The following is a 23,702-nucleotide window of genomic DNA, read 5'->3' as shown; positions in this document are numbered from 1 at the left end:
CACTGCCGGGGCCAGCTCTGTTCAGTGCCTGGATCAATGATATGCTCAAGGGCACCCTCATTAAGTTTGCAGATGACACCAACCTGGATGGCACTGTTGGTCTGCTGGAGGACAGGGAGGCTCTGCATGGCTGAGGCCAATGGGATGAGGTTCAACAAGGCCAAGGGCTGTGTCCTGCACCAGGCTCACAGCAACCCCAGCAAGGCTCGAGGCTGGGGCACACAAGCAAAGGGGAACAATACCTAAGTTTGGAAGCCTCTGCCCAGCTGTCAGAAGGATATGCACCAGCACAGCTCCAAGGCTGTGGACAGGTGCTGCAGAAGCTACTCGTCTCTCAGGAAGAAGCTGCATTTGCATGGTGCAGAAGACAGAGAACATTTTATTTGTCAGAGCTGCACAGATGCTCAAAGGTAGGCCAGAGAGGGCAGGACAGGCAACCTGCTTGGCACAGCAGTCGGTGAGAGCCAACAGGCTGCTGGGACAGCCACAGCAGCAGCTCAAGAGAACAGTGCCCATCGATGCCCCACTGCTTACTGGTGCAGACTCACCACAGAGCAGTGTCACAGCATGTCCAGGCAGGCTCTGGCTGCAGGCCACCTTCCCAACCCCAGGGGCACACTCACTGGCAAGGGATCACTTTGTTTCCACTCACAGCCATAGGGATCAGGAGCTTCCTGTACTCCAGCGGGAGGTGATGCTCTATCAGCACCTGCACCGGCACCTTGTCTGTCACCAGCCCCTGTCTTTGTGGGGAGAGGACAGCAGAGAAAGAGCTATTAGTGAGAAGGGTTCCCACGCAACCTTCCCAGCACAGTCAAGCTTTTGAGTGTTATTGCAGTGACATTCCTGCAGCCTGGGCAGCAGGTCGAGGGAGCTGATTCCCTCTCCCTGTTCTGCTGAGACCCAACATGGATTACTGTGCCCATCTCTGGAGCCCCCAACACAATAAGGACGTGGACCTGCTGAAGCAGAGGAGGACCATGAAGATGGTTTAGTGGTGACCTGGCAGTGCTGGGTTAATGGTTAGATTTGACAATCGTCAAGATCTTTTCCAACAAAAGTGGTTCTGTGGCACTGATGTTTGGCAGTGGGTGGCCAAGGTAGGCAGCAGGACAGGTGGAAATGCCCAAGGCCACTTCAGCTGCAGGCACTCACAGCTCAGAGCTGCCTCAGGCCTGCAGGTGGTGCAGCGCAGCCTCACACCTACCATCACTCTGCTGCTTCTACCACACACTTCCCAGCTACAACTGCTTCAACCCTGCACGCATCCCCACTTCTCTTGCTCCTCAGGCAGCTCCTGCACTCCCAACTCTCACCACCTCCTCTTGCTCCATCACCATCCTGGAGCACAAAGCCCATACTCCAAATGCCCTCCTGGGCCAGGAGGCTAAGTGAATCTGCAGAGCACATCCTAAGACACCACACTCATTGCAAACAGAGTGTGGTGACAGACACCCTGGCCACAGCAGTCCTAGAGGCTGTTGAAGCAAACATCACTCCATTTTCTAACAACCCCTTACCTCCTCAGGAGGACTTCCAGGTCAGCCATCTCCACTGTCCTCCTCCCTGCATGGTTGGCATAAGCTTCCAGGTCATTGCTTAGTTGCTTGAAGTATCTCTCAGAGCTGAGGGAAGATTGAGGAGGGAATTGAGTCCTGTGAGGAACAGCTAAGAGACCTGGGGTTTAGTGTGAAGAAGAAGAGGCTGAAGGAGACCTCATTGATTGCTACAGCCCCCTCAGAGGAGGGTGCAGCTAGCTGGGCTTGGGCTCTTCTCACATGCAACAAGTGTCAGGACAAGAGGAAACAGGCTCAGGCTGTGCTGGGGGAGGTTCAGGTTGGATATGAGGAAAAATGTCTTCCCAGCAAGGGTTCTCAGGCCTTGGCACAGGCTGCCCAAGGAGGTGGTGCAGTCCCCATGCCTGGAGGGGTTTAAAAGCCTCCTGGATGTGGTGCTGAAGAAGGTGGTGCAGTGGCAGTGGCTGAGCAGCAGTGGTGGCACTGTGAGCTCCAGGTTAGCAATTGGACTTGGCTGGAATAGACCTCCAAGATCACCTAAGCAGTTAGGGTTCTATGAAATGGAAGCAGGCTGTGGGCAGCTGAGGTTTGAGCAGCAGGCTGCACAGAGCTGCTCGCTGCCAGCTTACACCATTCCTGACAGGTTTGTTACTTCGGGAGAGGTGAAAAAAAGACTACAAAGAGAGGAGGAGGAGCAGTTCATTGCTGCTTACCATTTCTCCACAATTCTGAAGGCATCTCTGGTCACTGGCATCTTGGCATAGTGGCTAAACACCTTCTTCACCCAACTGCTTATGATTCCAGCCTCACGAGGTCTCCTGCGTGCCACTCCCGAGCTCTTTGCAGCCAGCTGAGCCTGCAGCAACTGCAGGGGAGACCTTGGGGGGATCAAGAGTTAAGGCAACTCAAACCAGGGCACTGGGAAGGAGCCAACTCACACATTGGATGAGCAACCACAGAAGAGAAGCAGAGAGCATCAAGCTGAGTTTGGGCAAACCTCATATTGGATGTAAAGGGCTAAAATGTGCCTTGAGCAGGAGTCGGGAGAATGGGGCCAGACTCTGCTCAGTGGTGCCCAGGGACAGGACAAGGGCCAGGGGACACAAACTGGCACCCAAGGAGGTTCTGTCTGAGTAGGAGAATAAAATTGTTTGGTGTGAGGGTGCTGGAGAGCTGGAGCAGGCTGCCCAGAGAGGTTGTGGAGTCTCATTCTTCACAGAGCTTCCAACCCCCCCATCCGTTGTGATCCTGGGCAAGCTGCTGTGGGTGTCCTGCTGGAGCAGGGCGTTGGAATGAATGATCCCCAGGGGTCCCTTCCAACCCCACCCTACTGGGATTCTTTCTCACAGTTCTTCAAGCCCTTCAGTGCCCATGACATAGTTTGCAAACAGGTCACCTGGTATTATGACCCTGGGAGAAGCAACTCAGGCTCAGGTGTCCCAAAGCAATCACAGAATGACAGGGGTTGGAAGGGACAACTGGAGATCATCCAGTTCAACCCCCCCCACCAGAGCAGCCTCACCCACAGCAGGCTGTGACCTTTAAACGACACCACGACCTCTCTGGGCAGCCTGCCTCAGCCCTCCAGCACCCTCACACCAAACAACTTTCTCCTCCTGCTCAGGATGGAAAATTCCTCCTGAACCCTTGCACCCAGTTAGTGGCTCTGGTGAAGCTCATGGCTTCATTCATAGAATCAACCAGGCTGGAAGAGACCTCCAAGATCATCCAGTCCAACCTAGCACCCAGCCCTATCCAGTCAACTAGACCATGGCACTAAGTGCCTCATCCAGTCTGTTCTTGAACACCTCCAGGGACGGTGCCTCCACCACCTCCCCAGGCAGCCCATTCCAATGGGAAATCACTCTCTCTGTGAAGAACTTCCTCCTAACATCCAGCCTATATACAGCTGCTCAGCTTGGAAAAGAGATGGCTCCAGGGACACCTTCTGGTGGGCTTGCAGTGCTGGGAGTGACTCTAAGAAAGGTGGGAACAGCCTTTGGAGCAGGTCCTGTTGTGGCAGGCCAAGGGTGGATGGTTGGAAGTAAGAGAGGGAGCTTGAGAGTGGACAGAAGGGAGAAATGTTTGACAGTGAGGGTGAAGAGAGCTTGGCCCAGGCTGCCCAGAGGTGGGAGCTACCCCATGGCTGGCATGCTCTAGCTGCAGCTGTCCCTTTTGAGTGCAGGGGGTTGGACTGGGTGACCTTGAAATGTCTCTTCCCACCCAAAGCAGTCTGTGAGCCTATTATTGACCCAATCTGCAGTTAAGAGCATGACCAAATGCTAACTAATTAACTTGGAGTAATACACAGGACAGGTTCATCCTCTGCCTCTAGGTGAGCTGCATTTTACGCTCAGCACACAGCCACTGCATCCAGCTGCAGGTCACCACAAATGTGTCATTTCATGTAACCAGTGGAGCACAACCTGCAATTCTGAGAGGGCCTCTGTGTCCCACTCTGCTGCAGCTCCAGGGGACTGACCAGACAACAAACTCCTAGGAAAAGCTGCTGGCCTTCAGCACAGATGACAACTGGAAGGTGTGAGAGTACTGACTGAACATACTACAGCCTTCAGGACCACTGACTCCCTGCTGCAGCTGATAAAGCACAGGAGAGCTGCCAAAGCTGGGCAACCTCCCCTGCCACCTATGCACACCCCAGCCACACTTCTGGTAGGCCACAGCTGAAGGTGGCTGTCACTTACCTGGAAGCAGAGGATTTTGCAGGCCATGGAGCTGACAGCCTGGGAGCAGGTCTGGCAGGCTGTGGAGCTGACAGCTGTGGCTTTGGCTTGTAGGCTGCAGCACGGACAAAGGAAGGCGTCTGCATGGAGACTTCTGAGGAGAGAATGGGATCTAGGGAACTGGATTCTAGCTTCAGAGTCCCCTTGGCAAGCCGTGCCGCAGCAGCCCGGCAGCTCCACACAGCTGCTCCACTGCCTGCACTCATGTTGTGGCTCCAGGGCATCCTGAAGTAGCTCAGCAGCTGCCTGCAGCAGTTCCACCCACTCAGCTGCTGCCACACAGGCTGGGACTTCCCTGATGCCAGCTCCAGCCCAGCCCAGCAGCCTCATGCTGGACCAGCAGCACAAGATCATCCAGGTCTCTGAGGCACCTGATGAGCCAGTTACAGAACCTGAAGCAGCCAACACCTTCCCCTGGCCTGTCTGATGGACTGAACGGCCACTGGGAGATCCAGGAGCATACTGCTCCAGCTGCTTTCTGCCACAGGTTTCTTACCTTCAGTCTCAGGGTCTTCAGCTTCCTCCACAGCAGACTCATCTTCCAGATCGTCCAATTCTACGGTGATAGCCTGGTCCTCTAGTTTATCTGCCTCTTCAACAGCTTTCTTTAAGGGCTTCATCCTAAGTTTTTCAGAGGAAGGAGCCAGAGAAGGCCTGCCCAGATTTCCAGCTCCATCACCCGTGGCATTCTCAGGTTCTGGAGCTACAAAGCAGGAAAAACCATCGCTGGAACAAGCAGCACAGCCAAAGCTGCAGAGCGCTCCCGAGAAGAGAGCCCAGCTCGCCTGTGCTGACAGCACTGCCTCCAAGGACCAGCTGGCAGCACACTCAGAGGCCGCAGCGGGCAGCAGGCCTCAGCTTCTCCCTCTGCTACATTTAGATGAGAAGAGGTCACACAAAAATACCATTGCTGGGTAATGTGGAGAAACAGCCCAGAAGGTTTGAGTGGAGCTTCCATCTGACCTCATTTTAATGGGCTGTATTTACTCGGAATTCTGATCTCAGAACTCTTAGCAAAGCCTCAGTGCAGCACCTTCAACAGAGAAGATGCAGCAGCTCAGGAAAGGCTGGAAGATCCTCAGCTGTCACCACTCAGGTCTCCAAGTGTTAGCAATCTTTACCTGACCCCAGAACTCCACTAGCAAACTGCATTCAGCTTTGCACACTGCCAGGCAGCGTTGCCAGTACCATCTCCCCTGCCCCCGGAGCAGGATGCAGTCTTTCAGCCTGAAAAGCCACCATAGGCTGAGGACTTGCCCAGCATTCATCGCCGGGCTCAGAACAGTCAGCCTCTCTGCAGCACAGCTCCATCTGATGCCAAGAGGGCAGAGCTGTCCTCAGCAGCTTCACAGGAGCCTTGGCTTCCACAGCAACCTTCTGCTCTTCCCTGATCTTCTGCAGAGGCTGCTTCCAGTTCAGCTTTGGCATCCTGTGCTGCAGCTGTGACCCTTTGCTCACTCTCTTCTCCAGATATTGAAAGGAGCCAGCACCTGCACAATGCTCTTCAGCTAAAAGAGGAAGCTCTGTCACCAGGCTTACCTACAAAACCCCAGGCAACAACCAGCATAACTGAACTGCTAACACTTCATCAGGAAACCAAACAACTCCAGAGGCCAACAAGACGGTCAGAGGCTGAAGAACCTCCCTTGTAGGGACAGGCTGGGAGAGTTGAGGCTGATAAGCCTGGAGAAGGCTCCAGGGAGACCTTAGAGCAGCCTTCCAGGACTCAAAGGGGCTCCAAGAGAACTGGGGAGAGACTTTGGACAAGGGCTGGTAGTGCCAGGACTAGGGACAATAGCTTTCAAGTGGGAGAGGAGACTGACTGGAGAGGAGGAAGAAATTCTTCAGAGTGAGGATGAGAAGACACTGGCACAAGCTGCACATGGAGGCTGTGGCTGTCTCCTCCCTGGAGATGCTCAAGGCCAGGCTGGATGGGGCCTTGAGCAACCTGGGCCAGTGGGAGGTGTCCCTGCCCAGGACAGGGGGCTGGAACTGGACAGTCTCTAAGGTCCCTTCCAACCCAGCCCACTGAGATTCCATGAGCAAATAAGGGGAGCAGTTCCTGTCCAGAAGTTGAGTCAGAAAGGCACAACTTGTCTGTCCTTTGTTGGCTCATTTGACCAAAGGTGGTGCAAAACTCAGCAAAGCAAATCTCCTTGAGCAGAACACTGGGCAAAATGGTGCCTGAAGGTAGGAGAAATGTTTAGGAGCTATGTGGGCAGAAGACAAAAGCTCCATTCTGTATCAAGACCACCCAAGGCAAAGGCAACTGTGAATCCCTCCTGGGATCAGCCCTTTTGCAGTGGGGCACCAGATGCTGTGGACACTTCCAAGATGAATGTTGCTGTTTCTTCACCTGTAGGTGTAGCAATGGCTCCTGTGGCTCAGGACCACTTGCCAGCTCTGTCTGCTGCTCTCTAGTTCCTGCACTGACAGATCAGGGAGCTGTTTGCTGAGCCCTCTCCTCCACACTGCTCAAGGGTTTGCCTTTACAACTCCTTGCAATTCCCTCTGGTTTCTTTTTTCCCCTTGCCTTTAGGCATTCAATGTACAGGAAGTGCTCCATGCCTGTGACCATCATTGGCGGTACAATTGGTTTTCTCCTTCTGTTAACTCTGGTTAACAGAGATAGAGAGGTTAGACCTGCAGGCATAGGCCAGAGATGAGCATGACAATCACTCCTGTGCTGGCACAGTGACATTATGTCATCTCCTTTCACAGTAATTTCCACCTATTGTTTGCTTTCCTGACACCTACAACCTATGAGCTGCTGCTCCCACCACTGACACACCTCTTAAGGTGGCTTCCATTGCTCTCATTTAAGCTTCACACACTCAACACAAAACCACAACAGTGCAAAAGAACCAATGAAGGGTACAAGATGCCAACCTTGCACCACTGCCAGCTCAAGAGGTGCAGGGTTTCTGCTGCCTGTTGGACCTCCTCTACAGGAACTGTTTGCAACACAAAGCTGCATTAGCACAATAAAAAGTCAGCATCACCAGTTCTGCTGATACACATGCTATCTGCCCACCGGCACTGCAAGGGATCTGGGCATGTTCAGTCTGGAGGAGGCTGAGGGGACGCCTCATTGCTCTCTGCAGCCAGCTGAGGTTGGGCTCTTCTCCCTACTCTCAGGTGATAGGAGAGGAACTGGCTTGGAATTGTGCCAGGGCAGGCTTAGGTTGGAGGAGGAACTTTTTTTTTGCTGCAAGAGTGGTCAGAGATTGGCACAGGCTGCCCAGGGAGGTGGTGGAGTCCTGATGCCTGGAGGTGATCCAGAGCTGCGTGGCCATGGTTTGGTGCCCATGGTGGTGCTGGGTTGCTGCTAGACTGGATGCTCTCAGAGAGGTTTCCCAGCCCAAACGATTCTGTGATTCTTCGATTCCAAGTGCTCTGTTTCAGATTTCATTAACAACTGCTGCCACAGACTGTTGTTTCCACACTGCCCTAAGGAAGTTCAAGTGTAATTAAGCCTTGAAAGAGACAAGCCCACATAAGGAGACAGTCCAAGAGCAGGGGCAGAGACTTGAAAAGGATCCAGAACTGGAGTCTGGAGTTTAGGATGTTCAAGTCTGCAGCTCAGCAGAATACAAGAATTTGTGTTCGCTTCCCCAAAGCTTTAGATAACAACAGGGCAACACCTGCCACCTCCTGGCAGCTGGGCAGTTTTTAGCACCTTATTCTAAGGCAAGAGGGTTTGGAGAAAGCAGAACGTGCCTGTGGAAACAGAGCTTGCACAACTCCAGAAAGGAGGGATTAAAGCCCAGTCTGCTGGTGACATCACTGTAAGGAAGGGAAACCTCCAAAACCTTCTCTCCAGATCCTGGTTAGCATTGGAGAGAGGTAACAGCCACCAGAGCTGAAATCATTGGTGTTAAGATGGACGCAGGAACCAGAGGCACCCATGGCCAAGAAGGAGCCATTCAGCTATGAGAAGAGAAGCAATGCCATGGCCCTACCAAAACTTTGGAACCTTCACTCCATCGGCAGTCACCTGACAAAGCAAAGACTGACAAGGAAGCAGGGCAGCAAGGCAGACCTTTTAGAACCTGGTCTGGAAATGCACCTGAATGAGATCAGCTCCAGCATCTACTGCATGATGAAGTCTTCTTTCACTCTGCAAATCACCTGAGACACTCCTGGGCTTGATCAGATCCTCCAGTCCCCTGCCATTCTGGTAGCACTTCTTACCCTCTCTACACACCCCCTCCTGCTGCACGGGGGTGACAGCACCAGCCAGGTCTTCTTCTGCATCACTTACAGCTAAGTCTTCAATTATATGGGACACAACTTCTCTCAAGGGCACGCTGGGAGAGCTCTTGCGCTTCAGGCTGAGGGGCGAGCCCAAGCGCACGCTGGAGCTCCACCTGTTAACAGCTGGAAAGCAAAAACATTAATGCACCCCAAAAACTTCTTCATCTCTCTCAGCTTCCTGGCAAGTGACAAAGCAGCCAAGCGGAGAGAGGAACGCAGAACAAAGTGCTCTTTGGTCCCCTGGAACAGCTCAGGGAGGTCACAGCTGTCTTAGGAATCAGCTGGGAAAGAAGCAGCCCTGCCATCAGCTTCCTCTGGTGCAGCAGCAGAGCCATGCACCACGGACTCCTGACAGACTGCCACAGCTTTACCAGCCACTCCCCCTCACTTCTACTCCTCCTTTGATCCACATTCCCCACGTTTTTCCACTAAAACTTTGCTCATCTCTTGTCCTTTCCAAACTTTTTCCAGCTAGCTTGCTACAGACAATCCTGCAGAAGCAGGGCATGGTGCCACACTCCTCCAAGCACTAGTTAATGTCTAAGTTCTCCGTGGCAGTTTTTCTTCTGCCTTCAGCAGCACCCCACACCAGCACATCCATCACTCTTTAATACCATTTTTGTGGCCTTTCTGACACAGGACCATAGAAAAACTAAACAAAAAAAGAGACTTGAGCTGTCCACATCTGATGGAAAACACAGATACTTTTGGCTGCAGACCTGCATGGAGCTCTTTATCACAGCAGATCCTGGCTGGTTGTCCCAGGGTAACAGTCTGGGGTTACAACCACACCTTGTGTCTGTGCACAAGGGAAATGTGCTCCCATTTACACAGCCAAGACAAGCTGCTTACAGGGCAATGAGAGATCAGACACCAGGGAAAATGGAAAAGTGGGCAGTGGCAGGACTTGCAGAGTGCTGGGACAGTGACCAGGGAGGTGACAACCAGGGAAGTGCAAGGGATCTGTAAGGCCCTGCAGACAGGGAAGGCATTAGTAGTATGTGACACAGAAATGACCTCACCAGGGCAAAGACCTAGACTGTAACCTCCTGAGTCTCCTCCTGTCTACAGCTCCTGCACATTGTCTCTTTACCTCACCTTATTTGTGACCAATTTGCAGCGTCCACTTCCGGGCTCCCCTGGCAAGGCTGAAGGAGCTGGGACTGTTCAGCCTGGAGAGGAGAAGGCTCAGAGTGGAAGCTCCTCAGTACATGCATGTATCAGGAGGGAGGGTGCACAGCAGAGCCAGGCCCTGGTTAATGGTGCCCAGTGCCAGGATGAGAGGCAATGGGCACAGACTGGGGAACAGGAGGCCCTGGCTGAGCATAAGGATGCACTGTAGGAGCATTGGAACAAGCTGCCCAGGAGACAGGTTAAAAGCCACCAGGACACAGCTCTGGGCAATCTGCTCTAGGTGGCCCTGTCCAAGCAATGGACTGGAGATGATGACCTCTGAAGTGCACCTCAACCATTCTGCTTCCAGATGGCACTTGCTAAGCCCAAGTCCTAGCACCTAGTACTCACAGCCAGCCACCAGCTCCTCCGCAGAAAGCTGTTCCCCTGGGTGGCTCTGCTGGGAGGGACCTCGCTGATGCTCTCGCTGCTCCGAAGGTGCTTTTGGAGTCATTCTGGCACCATGCTCATCACCCAGGCTTAGGTCCTCACAGTGCCTTTCCAGGCACCTTTCACTCCTGCTTTCCCTGGATGCCAGGCTCACCAACCCCTGCTTCCTCCTGAGCTGCACCAGCATTCTTGCTTCTCCATGGTGAAGTTTTGGCATCCAGCAACGACAGTTGGAGAGGGGAATGCTTATTCTGGCTCTGCTCATCCAGATGGGGCTGAGCAAAGAGCCTGGTGTTGCTCAGCAGGATTTCTGCATCGCTTGTCAGCGTGGCTGTGTGCATCCCCAGATGTGAGTCCACAAGGTGGCTCTGTGCTGTTTGGAAAAATGTTGTAAAACAAGTTTGATGTGAAAAGCTGCAGTGGGTCCTGGGGACACACAACTACCCCCAGGGTCCACAGTGTGGAACCTGACTGATTCAGCCCCGCTTTACTCATTCTCCACACACCAAATGCTCCTCTTCCCAGACCATCTTTCCAGCACTCAGAATTACAAAGATGATCCCAAACTATTCCTGAGGTATAGGTCACTAGGCTGAATGGAGCACACTGAAGCACACATAACCAAAGCTGCAGCAGTAGTCTCATTCTCATCCTGTCTCCAAGGCTGTACTGAGTTTCTGTGAATGCGCCAGTGGTAAAATACAGACCACACTTCAGGCACTGCTGCTAAAGCCCACCTTCCAAAAGGCCTCCCTCCCGAAATAGAATGAGAAGGCAGAAGAGACCTTTTCTGTTCAGCATGTTCTGTTCCACCCCCACTTCAAAGGCTTCCAGGTCGATGGCTCTGCGCTGCTTTGGCCTCCTCCGCAGGCCCTGCTGCTCAGCCACATCTGCAGGGAGCAGGGAGCCCATGGACACACGAAGAGATCTGCACAGAGGGGAGGGAAGGAACAGTTGAAGTGCACACTCCCCTTGCACCCTCAGATTACACAGTGCTACTAACAGTGGAACACTTCACAAATCCTTAGCTAGGAGGAATTCCCCCCAAACACAACTTCTTCTAGCTCAAAGCCATTGCCCCTGTCCTGTCACTCTAAGCCTTTGTCAAAAGTCCCTTCCCAGCTCTCCTGTAATCCACTCCCAGCACTGCAAGGCCACCAGAAGTAACCCTGGAGCCTTCTTTTCTCCAGGCTGAATATCCCCAACTCTGCCAGCCTGGCCTCACAGCAGAGCCCTTCCAGCCCTGCCAGCATTGCTGTGGCCTCCTCTGGCCCTACTCCAGCAGGTCCCTGTCTGTGCTGAGGACTCCAGAGCTGCCCCAGCACTGCATGGGGGTCTCAGCAGAGGTAGAATCCCCTCCTTGCCCCTGCTGCCCACACTGCTGGGGATCAGCCCAGGGTAAGGCTGGGCTGGCAGTGCTAGGAGCCATCTCAGGAGGTGTAGCACACACTGTCCTGCATCCTCCTACCTGAACAGGGCTGCAATACCACAGCTGACAAAAGGCTCGGGAATTTTAAAGGCTTTAAATAACAAAACCCTTCCCCCAAAAAATGAAGAGGGGGAAGGAACAAATATTTGAGTATAAAAACATCCTCTAGGTGACAGCAGGGTGGTTATGAGAAGAAAAATGCATCTTGCTGTCCAGATTCTGCATCCTGAAGAGACTGGACATGGTCAGCTCCCTCCTGTCCCTCTCTCTAGGCAGCTCAAAGGATTCAAAGAGGCAGTGCAGAATGCAGCCCTATGACCCACCTTATGGGGAGCCACAGGAAAGGGCTGCAGAGAAGAGACAAATAATGGCTAACAATGGCTGGGATTCCACACAGAAAACATGGGAAAAGAAGTTCCTGGGCTTGCTAAAATCCTTTTGAAGTCCAGGAAGATTTGGCTCAAGACTGCATAGGTGCAGCTGGCATGATGAGTGAACAGGCAGGGACAATGCTCTAAGGGGGTTTGTGTTCTGATTTGTGGCTGGAAATATGAGAATGCTCCTAAGAAGTACAAAGAGGACTAATAGCAGCAACACAAACTAGACCAACCTGGGCACACAGCACAGAGCCACAGCTTCTGAAAACCACAAGGGACACAGAGTAACACCTTCAAACTCTACCTCCAGAGTGGGAGAGGACTGCCATGGTGCAAGCCAAGATGTATGTCACAGAGCCAGGTATCCAACCTGTGCTTCACAAGTGCAGAGATGATGCATCAAGGCAGCCATGGTTAGGACAGCCAGTTCAGGTTAAACTCACCGAGCCAAAGCAGTGCTGTCCAACGTTGGCTGAGCTACAAAGAGAGGGAGAGACATGAGCAGAGAAATGAGGCCAGCTGGGAACCCCTCTCTGCACCACAGGCTACCCCAATGGCTCTCTGTCTCTGCATCTACAGCCCTCTGGAGTCACATGTGCCTGAGACCAGAAGCAGGCGACAGGTTCACTTGAGAACCTCTGTTTCAGAACTGCCTGTTAGAGTTCTACCAGTGGAAAGGCAATAGAAGACCATTCAAAGAACATTCAGGGTCTCACATGCCCTCACTCAGTAGCACTCTTACTACGTTACAGCAAGGTGCTAGGCTAGGGCCTCCCACACCACAACCATCCCTCAGCAACCCACACCAGACAGTGAGGCATCTAAAAGCCTTAGAGTGCAGGATTGCTGGTGAAACTGTGACTCAAAGCTCTTCTACTCAGAGTCCAAAAGGTTCAAGAGCTGGAGAGCAGAGATACAATCATGCTCACACATGCACTGCCTGCTCTGCTCTCACAAAGGTGCTCACACTGCAGAACATCAGAACACCCTCAGGTGGACAAGTCCATTTGACCAGAGGGCAGCTGGGGTTGGACTCAGCTCCAGAAGAAAATACTCAAACCCAGGTATCTATGCTGCCATTACAAACAAGAATAATGAACCACAGTTGTCTACTTCAGGGTAAGCTGAATCACCCTGCGTAGTCCTGTGCCTAGACCTGCCCTGGGCTGATCCCCAGCAGCGTGGGGCAGCAGGGGCAAGGAGGGGATTCTGCCTCTCTGCTAAGACCATCCTGCAGTGCTGGGGCAGCTAGACCTGCCTAGACCTGCCCCTCCTTTTGCAAAGGTATCTTTGAAGGGAAGACTTATTCCAACAGAAAACATCCCTTCTTTCCTTAAACAACAAGACCCTCTCTTCTCCAACGTGAGCTTTAAAATTCATCTGTTACAACTGATAAAAAGTGTGCAGCTGCTTGTATTTGTCAGGTTCTGGAATGCTGGGGAAGACAAAGAGTGCTTCTGCTGAGACACTTCAAAACTCCAAAGAGCACCAAGATGGAAAAATGGGCAAGAATCCCTCAATCTCAGCCTGGTGGAGGTTAGAAGTGACCTCTGGAAGTCAACACCTCTGCTCCAGCAGGGCACCCAGAGCAGCTTGCCCAGGATCAAAATGGTATGGGGGGTTTGGAATCTCTCCAGAGAAGGAGACTCCACAACCTCTCTGAGCAGCCTGCTGCAGAGCTCTGACACAGTCAGGGCAGAGCCTGTAACTTGGTTCCCAAAGGCTCATTTTCCATTTGATACAAGGGGTTTTACCTTTTCTGCTATCCTTTGTACCACTGCCATCCTGCTTCCAAACACACAACTGCCCAGTTGAGAAGTTCCTAAGAACTAAACTGTAGCAGAAGAAATCAGTTTGGCAGCACAGGCAGTGCTGGACCAGGAATTTTTGACCATGGCCTTACCATGGTTGTGGGGAAGTCGTTTGTCCGCTGCTCTCTCAAATTCAGAAATGCTGAATTTCTTTCTCTTCTTAGCCATATGGAACATGGTGACAGGTGTGTCCTCAGGAAGCAGGTCTGGCAGCTGCATTCCCCCCCTGCCAACACAAACCACACCTTTAAAGGACTCAGCTACCCTAGAAAGGTCCCTTTGGCTGAAAAGTAAATTAAAATTATTTGTCCTTGCTGCAGAAGGGAGGAACTGAGAGGTTCTGCAAATGCAGGAATGGATCATTCCCTTCTACCAAGTCAAAGCAGGAGCAAAACTGAGTGTGTAGTCCACACTACAGGGATGGGAACAGCCAGGTTAGAGTAAGAGCTTGGAGAACCAAGAAGCTCCACAACTCTCTTCTCCTAATCACTTGTTAGTGTAAATGAAGGAGCCATCATCACAACACACTATCAGCACACTGGCACGGGGAGCAGACACACAATGACCCAGGCACTGGGTCAGGATCTGGAAGTGAGTTTTCAAGGTGTTTCCCCCTCACTGAGAAGTTCCATGAGTCCCCTCCGGTGCAGGTTGCCTCCAGGGGGTGAAATGCTGCCACTGCTCTACACCATGCCATGGAGAGCTAGAACAGTGTACCTCCTGCACTCAGTGGATATGCTGCTCTGGATCCTTTGCTGCTACACCCAGGGCCAGAACGCGGAGGGGACCACCTTTATGGGTCTTTGTCCCTCACAAAACACCTTCTATGCACTGCTGCTCTACCCTCAAAAAATGAACCCAAGTTCTCTTTCTTATGAGCATAACATCAGTCTAAGAATTCAAATAAAGGGCCTTGTCTCCACAGAATGTGGGGTTGGTAGAGACCTCTGGGCATTACCCAGCCCAACCCCCCTGCCAGAGCAGAATCACCTAGGGCAGGTCACACAGGAACACGTCCAGATATGTCTTTAAAGTCTCCAGAGCAGGAGACTCCACAACCTCTCTGGGAGGCCTGCTCCAGGCCTCCAGCACCCTCACACCAAACAAGCTTCTCCGCATGTTGAGGTGGAACCTCCTGGGGTCCAGTTTGTGCCCACACCCACTCCTCAGATATCTCATAGAACTCTAGAATTGGTAGGAAGGGGCCTTAAAGATCACACAGATCCAACCCTGCTGCCATGGCCACTCCCAGTAGAACAGGCTGCTTGTGGTCCTGTCCAACCAAACCTTGAGGACCTCCAGAAGGGGGCATGACAATGGGGAATTCCTTGCTCTTAGACATCTCAGCCAGCCTAAGAGGGAAGCAGACATCACCATCGTTTTCCTTTCACAGCCTGTGACCTAGTTCTTCTCACCAAAACATTCCAGCCTGCTCCACACTAGCTTGGATGGCAACACTGTGTGCTGGGTTAGGAACTGGCTGGAGGGCCGGACCCAGAGAGTGGTGGTGAATGGTGCCACATCCAGCTGGCGGCTGTCACTAGTGGTGTCCCTCAGGGGTCAGTGCTGGGCCCCATCCTCTTTAACATCTTCATAGATGATCTGGATGAGGGCATGGAGTCAGTCATCAGCAAGTTTGCAGATGACACTAAGCTGGGGGCAGATGTGGCTGGGTTGGAGGGCAGAAGGGCTCTGCAGCAGGACCTTGACCGCCTGCACAGATGGGCAGAGTCCAAGGGGATGGTGTTCAATAGCTCCAAGTGCAGGGTGCTGCACTTTGGCCACAGCAACCCCATGCAGAGATACAGGCTGGGGTTGGAGTGGCTGAGAGCAGACAGACAGAGAGGGATCTGGGGGTGCTGATTGATACCTGCCTGAACATGAGCCAGCAGTGTGCCCAGGTGGCCAAGAGAGCCAGTGGCATCCTGGCCTGCACCAGGAATGGTGTGGTCAGCAGGAGCAGGGAGGTCATTCTGCCCCTGTACTCTGCACTGGTTAGACCACACCTTGAGTACTGTGTTCAGTTCTGGGCCCCCCAGTTTAGGAGGGACATTGAGATGCTTGAGCGTGTCCAGAGAAGGGCGACGAGGCTGGGGAGAGGCCTTGAGCACAGCCCTACGAGGAGAGGCTGAGGGAGCTGGGATTGGTTAGCCTGGAGAAGAGGAGGCTCAGGGGAGACCTCATTGCTGTCTACAGCTACCTGAGGGGAGGTTGTGGCCAGGAGGAGGTTGCTCTCTTCTCTCAGGTGGCCAGCGCCAGAACAAGAGGACACAGCCTCAGGCTGTGCCAGGGGAGATTTAGGCTGGAGGTGAGGAGAAAGTTCTTCACTGAGAGAGTCATTGGACACTGGAATGGGCTGCCCGGGGAGGTGGTGGAGTCACCGTCCCTGGAGCTGTTCAAGGCAGGACTGGACGTGGCACTTGGTGCCATGGTCTGGCCTTGAGCTCTGTGGTAAAGGGTTGGACTTGATGATCTGTGAGGTCTCTTCCAACCTCACTGATACTGTGATACTGTGAAAAAATGGTTCTTTCTCCCCATCTATCCCAGTAACCAGGGAAGCAGGGACTCCCTAGAAATGAAGAAAGTCCTTCTCAGCTGAAGGAAGGTTGCAAGGAAGGAAGAAATTAAACCAAAAAGTCTCTACAGGCTGAAATTCAACAAGCAGACAACATATGGAATGCCACCCTCTCCTAAGATCCAAACAGCTTCCTCTTTAGGAAAGGAGCACATCCAAAGACAAAAGCTACAACAAGTAAAACCCAGGAACTATACCAATAATCCTCACCTTTTTTGAATAAATAAACCAGAAAAGAAGCTGCTACACCTACAGAAAACTCAGGTGTTCCCCCCTCTACTCAAGGATAAGAAAGAGGTATGCTTAACGTGTTACCTGACCTCGCCTACCGTCAGTGCCAACAAGTTTAGCTATGAAGGCAAAGCAAATTACATGATTTACAAGAGCTGCTTTTGCAGGAAGCAAGACCTTACAGGAATGTTGTGACTGAAGTGGCTGGAGCAAATCAAGCCCTACCACTGCTGCTGGCCTTCTTCATAGCAAGGTGGGAGTCAATGAATCACACTTCAGCCTCTCCAGCTGTGTCAGGACTATGTGATGGAAGTTAAACATGAATAAAAGCAGTTGAGCCTCAGGCAAACCTACCCTCCAAACCTCCCTGAAAGAAGGCAGTTACCCCAAACAGCCCAGAACAAGGACAACCAAGAAGGAGCAACACCATAAAAAGCTACCCCAGCCTGTGCTCTGAGCACAGGAGGCAGCAGTCGCTGGGTTTGGCCCAGCGCTGTCACACACAGCCCTGGGGAGAGCCAAGAGCTTCAGCACAGCTACCTAATCAACTCAGGCTTTGGTCTGCATGTAAGAAGAGGACTATGTCCAGGCCTGCAGGATTTACTCTTCAGTCCCAGTGACTCTTCTGCCATTTTAAAAGCCGGAGAGGTGCTTCTGGAAGCCCCACCTGACAGGACACAGTTCTGGTCACTCAGAAGCAGAGAAATCCTGCTCCCAGCCCCCCCAAGGGGACTGCAGGTGTACCTGGTACTGTAAAAAACCACAGTAATGGCTGAAAAACTGACTTACATGCTGGAAACCCTCTTCAAAGGGACTTCTGCTTGAGCTGCTGCTTCTGTTCCTTCATGCTTAGATATCTGAAGTGCAAGAGGTGAAACTTGCGGTTCTGCCAACAAACCAAAACATTTCCTTTCCATGAGCAATCTCACAAGGAAGCCAAAGTGCAGCAAAGCATCAAAGCCTTGCTGCATCCCAGACCGCATCGATTAATGGGCCACAATAAAGCCATAGCAAGAGCTTTTTAGGTTCCACTGCTAGGGAGGCTGACTTGTACAGTGACACAGCCAGTGGTGGCTTCCATGTGCTGCAGAAGAGCCAAGCTGAGGTCTGCAACAGCTCATGCTCCTCAGATTTATAATACAGAGCCACAGAAGAGTTTAAGTTGGAAAGGACCTTAAAGCTCATCCAGTGCCAAACCCCTGCCATGGGCAGGGACAACTCCCATCCAGCCTGGCCTTCAACACCTCCAGGCAGAGGACATCCACAACCTCCCTGGGCAACCCATGCCAGTCTCTGTCCATCCTCACTGCCAAGAATTTCTTCCTCCTCTCCAGTCTCAACCTCCCTTCTTCCAGCTCAAAGCCATTGCCCCTTGTCCTGGCACTGCCAGCCCTTGCTGAAGGTCCCTCCACAGCTTTCTTGTAGGCTTCTTTCAGGTACTGGAAGGCTGTTCTAAGGTCTCCCCAGAGGCCCTGATCCTACAGCTCAGGACAGCACAAAGATGAGACACTTGCTCATCAGGACAAGATTCAGTGAAGAGGACTTCTCACACTGGCTTGCATGAACGCTAAGAGCTTATTATAAATGAACCAGTGCAAGACCTGGTCTTGGCGACAGACCATCACCTCGTCCTGCTGCCTCTGCAGCATTCCCCATTTGCACCTGTCACAGTGGTCCGGCTTTCTGCTCCACATAGCAGGGTATGAACAGACTCCAGAAGAAATCTTCTGCTCCCAACCCAAACAAAATTCTGTTGTTTTCCTGGGAAAATAAATAAATTTAAAAGGTACTTACGGGTCTGGATGATTCTCTTAAGCATAATCCGTGGAGTGTCACGGTCAGGGTTAGGGAGCACAGTCAGTCTGGGCTCCACTAAGGCCCTTCTGCCAGAATTCTTCTTTCTCAAGTCAGATACAGCCTGAAGAATCACAGACGTGCAGTTCCAAAATCATACATCCATCATTAAAGGTGAACCCGAGCATCAAAAGCATTCACCACCCACTTCTAACAAACTCATGAGGCAGCCAACATAAAGCATTTTCCAAACCCCCAACAGCAACCACACGCTTTTGCTGACAATACTGGCGCTTCATTGCTGGGAAGCAGATAACAACACTGCTCTGTCACCCTAGCGAGTCTCAACGCACAGCTCTGAAGCCGAGGCAACAGAAAGCAGAGTCCACGGCCCTTGGTCCTCACAGCCCTGACCTAAAACAACCCAATAAAGGAAAACAGAAGACAAGAATTACGGGAGGAGCCGCGCAGTAAGGTCACTGGCTGGCTGCTGAGCAGCCAACGCAGGCTACCGGGCCCACCTTCTGCGCCTAAAGACGAAGGGGAGTTAGGGTGCGTCCCCTGCTCCCGGGACCCCAGTCCAGGAGCGCCGCTTCTATCTTGCATCCAGTGGTAACAGTCGGGCAGCGCCAGGCGACCCCCGGCGACAGGGGCGACCCCCGGCGACAGGGGCGACCCCCGGCGACAGGGGCGACCCCCGGCGACAGGGGCGACCCCCGGCGACAGTTGTTCTTCCCTTCTCCTTCCATTTCCCCTTCTCTTTCCCTTTCCTCCTCCCTCCCTCCCCCTCTCTCTCCCCCTCCCCTCCCCTCCACACACCCCAGCTCCTGTCCGCTGCGAGAGGCGCCGGCTGCGCCTAGCTCCGCGGTGGACCGAGGGCCGGTTCTCGGCCATGGCGCCGGCAGCGAAACGGCAGCGAAACGGCCGCGCGCCTCTCGCGCAGGGCGCCTCTCGCGAGACGTCGGCGCGGCGGGAGAGGGAGGGGTCGGCGGGCCCCGCTCGGGGGCAGGGCGCAGTGTGGGGCGGGCAGTTCCGGCGGGCCCCGCTCGGGGGCAGGGCGCAGTGTGGGGCGGGCAGTTCCGGCGGGCCCCGCTCGGGGGCAGGGCGCAGTGTGGGGCGGGCAGTTCCGGCGGGCCCCGCTCGGGGGCAGGGCGCAGTGTGGGGCGGGCAGTTCCGGCGGGCCCCGCTCGGGGGCGCGGCGCAGTGTGGGGCGGGCAGTTCCGGCGGGCCCCGCTCGGGGGCGCGGCGCAGTGTGGGGCGGGTAGTTCCGGCGCGGCGCCGCCGACGCGGTGCATTGTGGGCCGCGTAGTTCCGGTGCGGCTGCGGCGACGGGCGGCGGCGGCGGGCGGTGAGAGGCCGCGGTTGGCCTTGTGGGAGCTGTAGTTCGGCGGGGGTCCCCTGCGCCCGCTCTCCCCGCCGTCGGGGCAGCCGTAGGGTGTGTGTCCGCGCCCCCTCCCCGGCCCCGCCATGCCGGGCTTCACCTGCTGCGTACCGGGCTGCTACAACAACTCGCACCGCGACAAGGCGCTGCACTTCTACACCTTCCCCAAGGACGAGGAGCTGCGGCGGCTCTGGCTGAAGAACGTCTCCCGGGCGGGCGTCAGTGGCTGCTTTAGTACCTTCCAGCCCACCACGGGCCACCGCGTCTGCAGCGAGCACTTCCAGGGCGGCCGCAAATCCTACCTGGTGCGGGTCCCCACCATCTTCCCGCTCCGCGGCGTTAACGAACGCAAGGCGCAGCGGGCCGCCCGCCGCCCCCGCCCGGCCGCCGCCGCTGCTGCCGCCGCCGCAGCCGCCGCCGCCGCCGGCATCGCAGGGCCCCGGTGCCGCCGGTAGCGGCGAGGCCCCGGCAGGGGGCGCGGCCGAGGATGTGAAGCCCATCGACCTGACGGTGCAGGTGGAGCTCGGTGCCGGGGCTCCCGCTGGGCCCGGCCCCGGCAGGCTATCGGCAGCGGCACGGGAGGATGGCCCGTTGGAGGGTGGCCCGCCGGACCACTCGTACTCGCTGTCGTCGGGCACCACGTCGGAGGAGTTGCTGAGGAAGCTGAACGAGCAGCGCGACATCATCGCCCTGCTGGAGGTGAAGATGAAGGAGATGAAGGGCAGCATCCGCCGCCTGCGCCTGTCCGAGGCCCAGCTCCGGGAGGAGATACGAGTGAAGGACCGGCTGCTCCACGCCGCCGGCGCCGGTAACCGCAAGCGCCACGGTCTCTGAGGGCTCTCCACCGCCCTCGGTGAGGTGTCCGGCTAGAGCAGAGACGGGGCTGGGCTGCAGCCCCACAGGCCCCCCCGCCCCGGCTCTCGCTGCCCGGTCCCTCCTGACCTGCTGAAGCAGCCCCCAGACGAGCGAACCTCTGCTACCAGATTCCCTTCCTGACCGGGGTGGCTGCCGCCAGCTCACTGCCGAGCCCTGTTGATCCATCCTCACCCCAGAGCTGGCACTACGGGCGCTGGCCAGCGTCCCCTTCTTACCGGGCCCATCCTCACCCTCCTTGTACTGGCGGCAGCACAAAACACTTCTGTGGGTGTTGATGAGACCTCAGGCACCACGAAGCTGCTGGAGGGGGGTCTATTTTCATCAAGGAAACTCTCTCTGTGTTAAGTGTGCTAGCAGCGACACTACCCCTGGAGAAGGCGTGTCTGGAAGTACGGTTGGCAGCACACCCCGCAGAGGAAGGAGCGGCAATGGTAGCGGCTGGCAGAGGCTGGAGGACAGCTATAAGGAGCCTCACTAGGCGATGTGTTTCTCCAGGAAGCTGCTGGTGCCCTACCGGTCTGAGGTGTGTGGTGGGAAAGAGCCCCTGATCAGAGACTGCTCTCGTGTGATGTAGTTTCTGCTTTCCCGCAGTACCTGCGTGTTCCTTACAGATGTCTCCGTGCTCTCAGCTCTAGTGAGGATTGATGGGTTGGGCCAAAGGACCTGGTGGCATTTGATGGCTGTGGTTTATCTCGTTGGCTTCAAAACTTGCTCCCCTGAAATGAGGGGCTCAGTAACATGTTGGAGTGTGAATCCTTGGCTTTCATTCCAAGAGGCAGGATGAGACTGGAACGCAGCGAGTTCCTTTGCAGCGGTTGCAAACCTTTGCTGTCTAACCCTGAACTAGTTGGCATGACTAACCAGCAATGCATTAGGCAAGAGCCCACCAAAACCTGCTCGCGTGTTTGAAACCCCGATGTAAGAGTATCGTAACAAAGCTGTGTGCAGTGAGTGTGTACTTTCTGTTTCTAGACAGCCTTCGGCCCCTTGCTCCCAGCAACACGAAACCAAACCAGCGTTGGCTAGAGGGAGGGTGGAGTGAGGGTGGCAAGGCTGGAATGCTGACTCTCGGGGTGGTGGGTGCAGCAGAGACCTCAGCATTTTGCAGGAGGAAGAGGAGTAATGTATTCAGTGCACCTGGTGCTCGGAGTATGGCCACAGTAATGATGGAGGTCAGACACAAGGCAATTGACCGGAGTGCCCACATCAGACACGAGGGGGTGGGGCCCAGGCTGCCCTGGGCCCGTGGGGTGGTCTCCCCACAGGCATGCTGCGTGCAGGGCTCAGGATGTCCCTTCTGCTTACATGTCCTAGGAGTGTTTTCTACGTGTATGGAAGTCTCTTTAGTTTGAGAGGTTATACTCTTTGTAACGCTGGCAGGTGGAGCTCTGCAGCTCGTGGGGTTGACTGGGCCGCAAGGACAGCACCAGCTGGGATTTGACAGTGGAGATTCCTCTGCCATCACACAGCCCCTGCACTGGTGGCCCTGGTATCACTGCTGCTGTGTGATGCCAGTGTTCCTTGATGTGTGTGCAGCCTTGGATGGATGCCCATGAGGACTCTGCAGGCCCACTCACCCACTGAGTATTTGCCATGACTTTCATGTTAATTTATTTTCTCCACACTGATGTATATCTCTTACCTCCTGCTTTGTGGTATCCTGACCTTCCTGTGAGTCCAGTGAGCAGCCATTTAATTTCTGTTGTTACTGGGTCAGTCTCTTGGGTTGGGTTTTCTTTGGAGCGAAAGCAGATACCTGCTCCACCACCTGATTCAACACATGTAACTGGTCTAGCAGATCCATAAGATCCCGTCAAGGCCTCTGCTGAGGAACGAGGCCAGTTGAGTGCCCTGGCTCCTTGAGAAGGTGCCTGTGGTAACACTCGTGGTACTTTTTCTACCCTTGAAATGCCCCTCAGGATGTTCAGCCACTCGGCCTGCTGGACTGGTTACCTGCTGGACTTGTCAACTTCTCCAGGTTACACTGAGGTGCTAACATGCTTAATTTTAATAAAGTCTATTTTGTTTTGTTACACTTCTGTTGCCCTGTGTGTATCAACTGGATGTCTACAGAGCCAGTCACCTTGGGGGCCATCACACAGCATGGGCAGGACAACCAGATGATCAGGCCCAGACGGTGTGGCTTCACGGAGGGCAGGTCCTGCTCGATGGCTTCAGCACAGGTTGCCTTCGTCACCCCAGGACAAGTTTAGGATGGACATTAGAGGAAACTTCTTTACTGAAAGGGTTCTCAAAGCCTGGCACAGGCTGCGCAGGGGGGTGGTTGAATGCCCATCCCTGGAGGTGTGTCAAAGACACAGAGATGTGATACTGAGGAACACCAGCCTTGGCAGAGAATGGTTGGAACCCAGGATTCTGATGGTCTTTTCCAACTGAAATGATTCTATGAAGAGGAGCTCGAGGTCTGTTCATTGTGTTTCTTGCCTGCTACACAGGAGTTAGAGCCCTCGTGAGGAGCTGTTGGGGCAGTAGTGCTCTTTAAATAGCCTGGAGAGATCTGAGCAGCCAGGACAGAAGACTTCTGCTGAGGGGAGAGCACATTTCCCTGGTTACGTGTGATGCAGGAAGGCGCAGGCGCAGCCTCCTGTGACCCAGCTAGTGTGTGGTATTTTGGATCTCTAATTCCAGTTCCTTGTTTCAGACTCCTTGACAGCTGTTGTTCTTGAAAAGATACATAGAACCACAGAACTGTGTCTGGGTTGGAAAAGCCCTCCAAGATCATCCAGTCTAATCATGACCCCAGCCCCACCATGGCCATCAAACCATGTCCCCAAGTGCCATGGCCACACAGTTCTGGAAACCCTCCAGGCACTGGCACTCCACCACCTTCCTGTAGCAATCCCTGATAATTCTTGCAGCAAAGTTTTTTCATCTCAAACCAGCACAATTTCAGGCCAGTTCTTCTCCATCATCTGAGACTAGGGAGAAGAGACCAACCCCCACCTCACTGAAACCTCCTTTCAGTGAGCTGTAGAGAACAATGAGGTCTCCCCTCAGCCTTCTCCAGAATAATTGTAAGCAGCAAAAAATTTCATCTGTGCCTCCAACAAGCCAGTTTTTGGGTTAAGCTGGGAACATGAAGTGAAGCCTCCTGCCTAAAGCAAACGCTGCTCAGGCACAATGTCC

At 54.1% G+C, this 23,702-nt stretch overlaps 2 protein-coding genes across 2 annotated transcripts; one reads left to right on the top strand and one right to left on the bottom strand.

Annotated features, from left to right (window-relative positions):
- Nucleotides 1-350: 350 nt before the first annotated feature.
- Nucleotides 351-20,779, bottom strand: CENPT (centromere protein T). Its single transcript, XM_064159822.1, is given in 15 exon segments — nt 351-743; nt 1,521-1,625; nt 2,231-2,395; nt 4,223-4,355; nt 4,758-4,964; nt 8,456-8,641; nt 10,043-10,241; nt 10,243-10,454; nt 10,867-11,009; nt 12,331-12,364; nt 13,791-13,924; nt 17,294-17,390; nt 18,299-18,422; nt 19,118-20,545; nt 20,771-20,779. Coding segments are annotated over 15 exon segments (3,300 nt in total). The 3' UTR covers nt 351-619.
- Nucleotides 19,766-22,590, top strand: THAP11 (THAP domain containing 11). The gene is given in 2 exon segments (XM_064160695.1): nt 19,766-20,104; nt 20,106-22,590. Coding segments are annotated over 2 exon segments (747 nt in total). The 3' UTR covers nt 20,514-22,590.
- The last annotated feature ends 1,112 nt before the right edge of the window (nt 22,591-23,702 follow it).

The sequence above is a fragment of the Pogoniulus pusillus genome, chromosome 20 (assembly GCF_015220805.1).
Source record: "Pogoniulus pusillus isolate bPogPus1 chromosome 20, bPogPus1.pri, whole genome shotgun sequence".
NCBI lineage: Eukaryota > Metazoa > Chordata > Aves > Piciformes > Lybiidae > Pogoniulus > Pogoniulus pusillus.
This window is presented reverse-complemented; position numbering and strand designations above follow the sequence as displayed.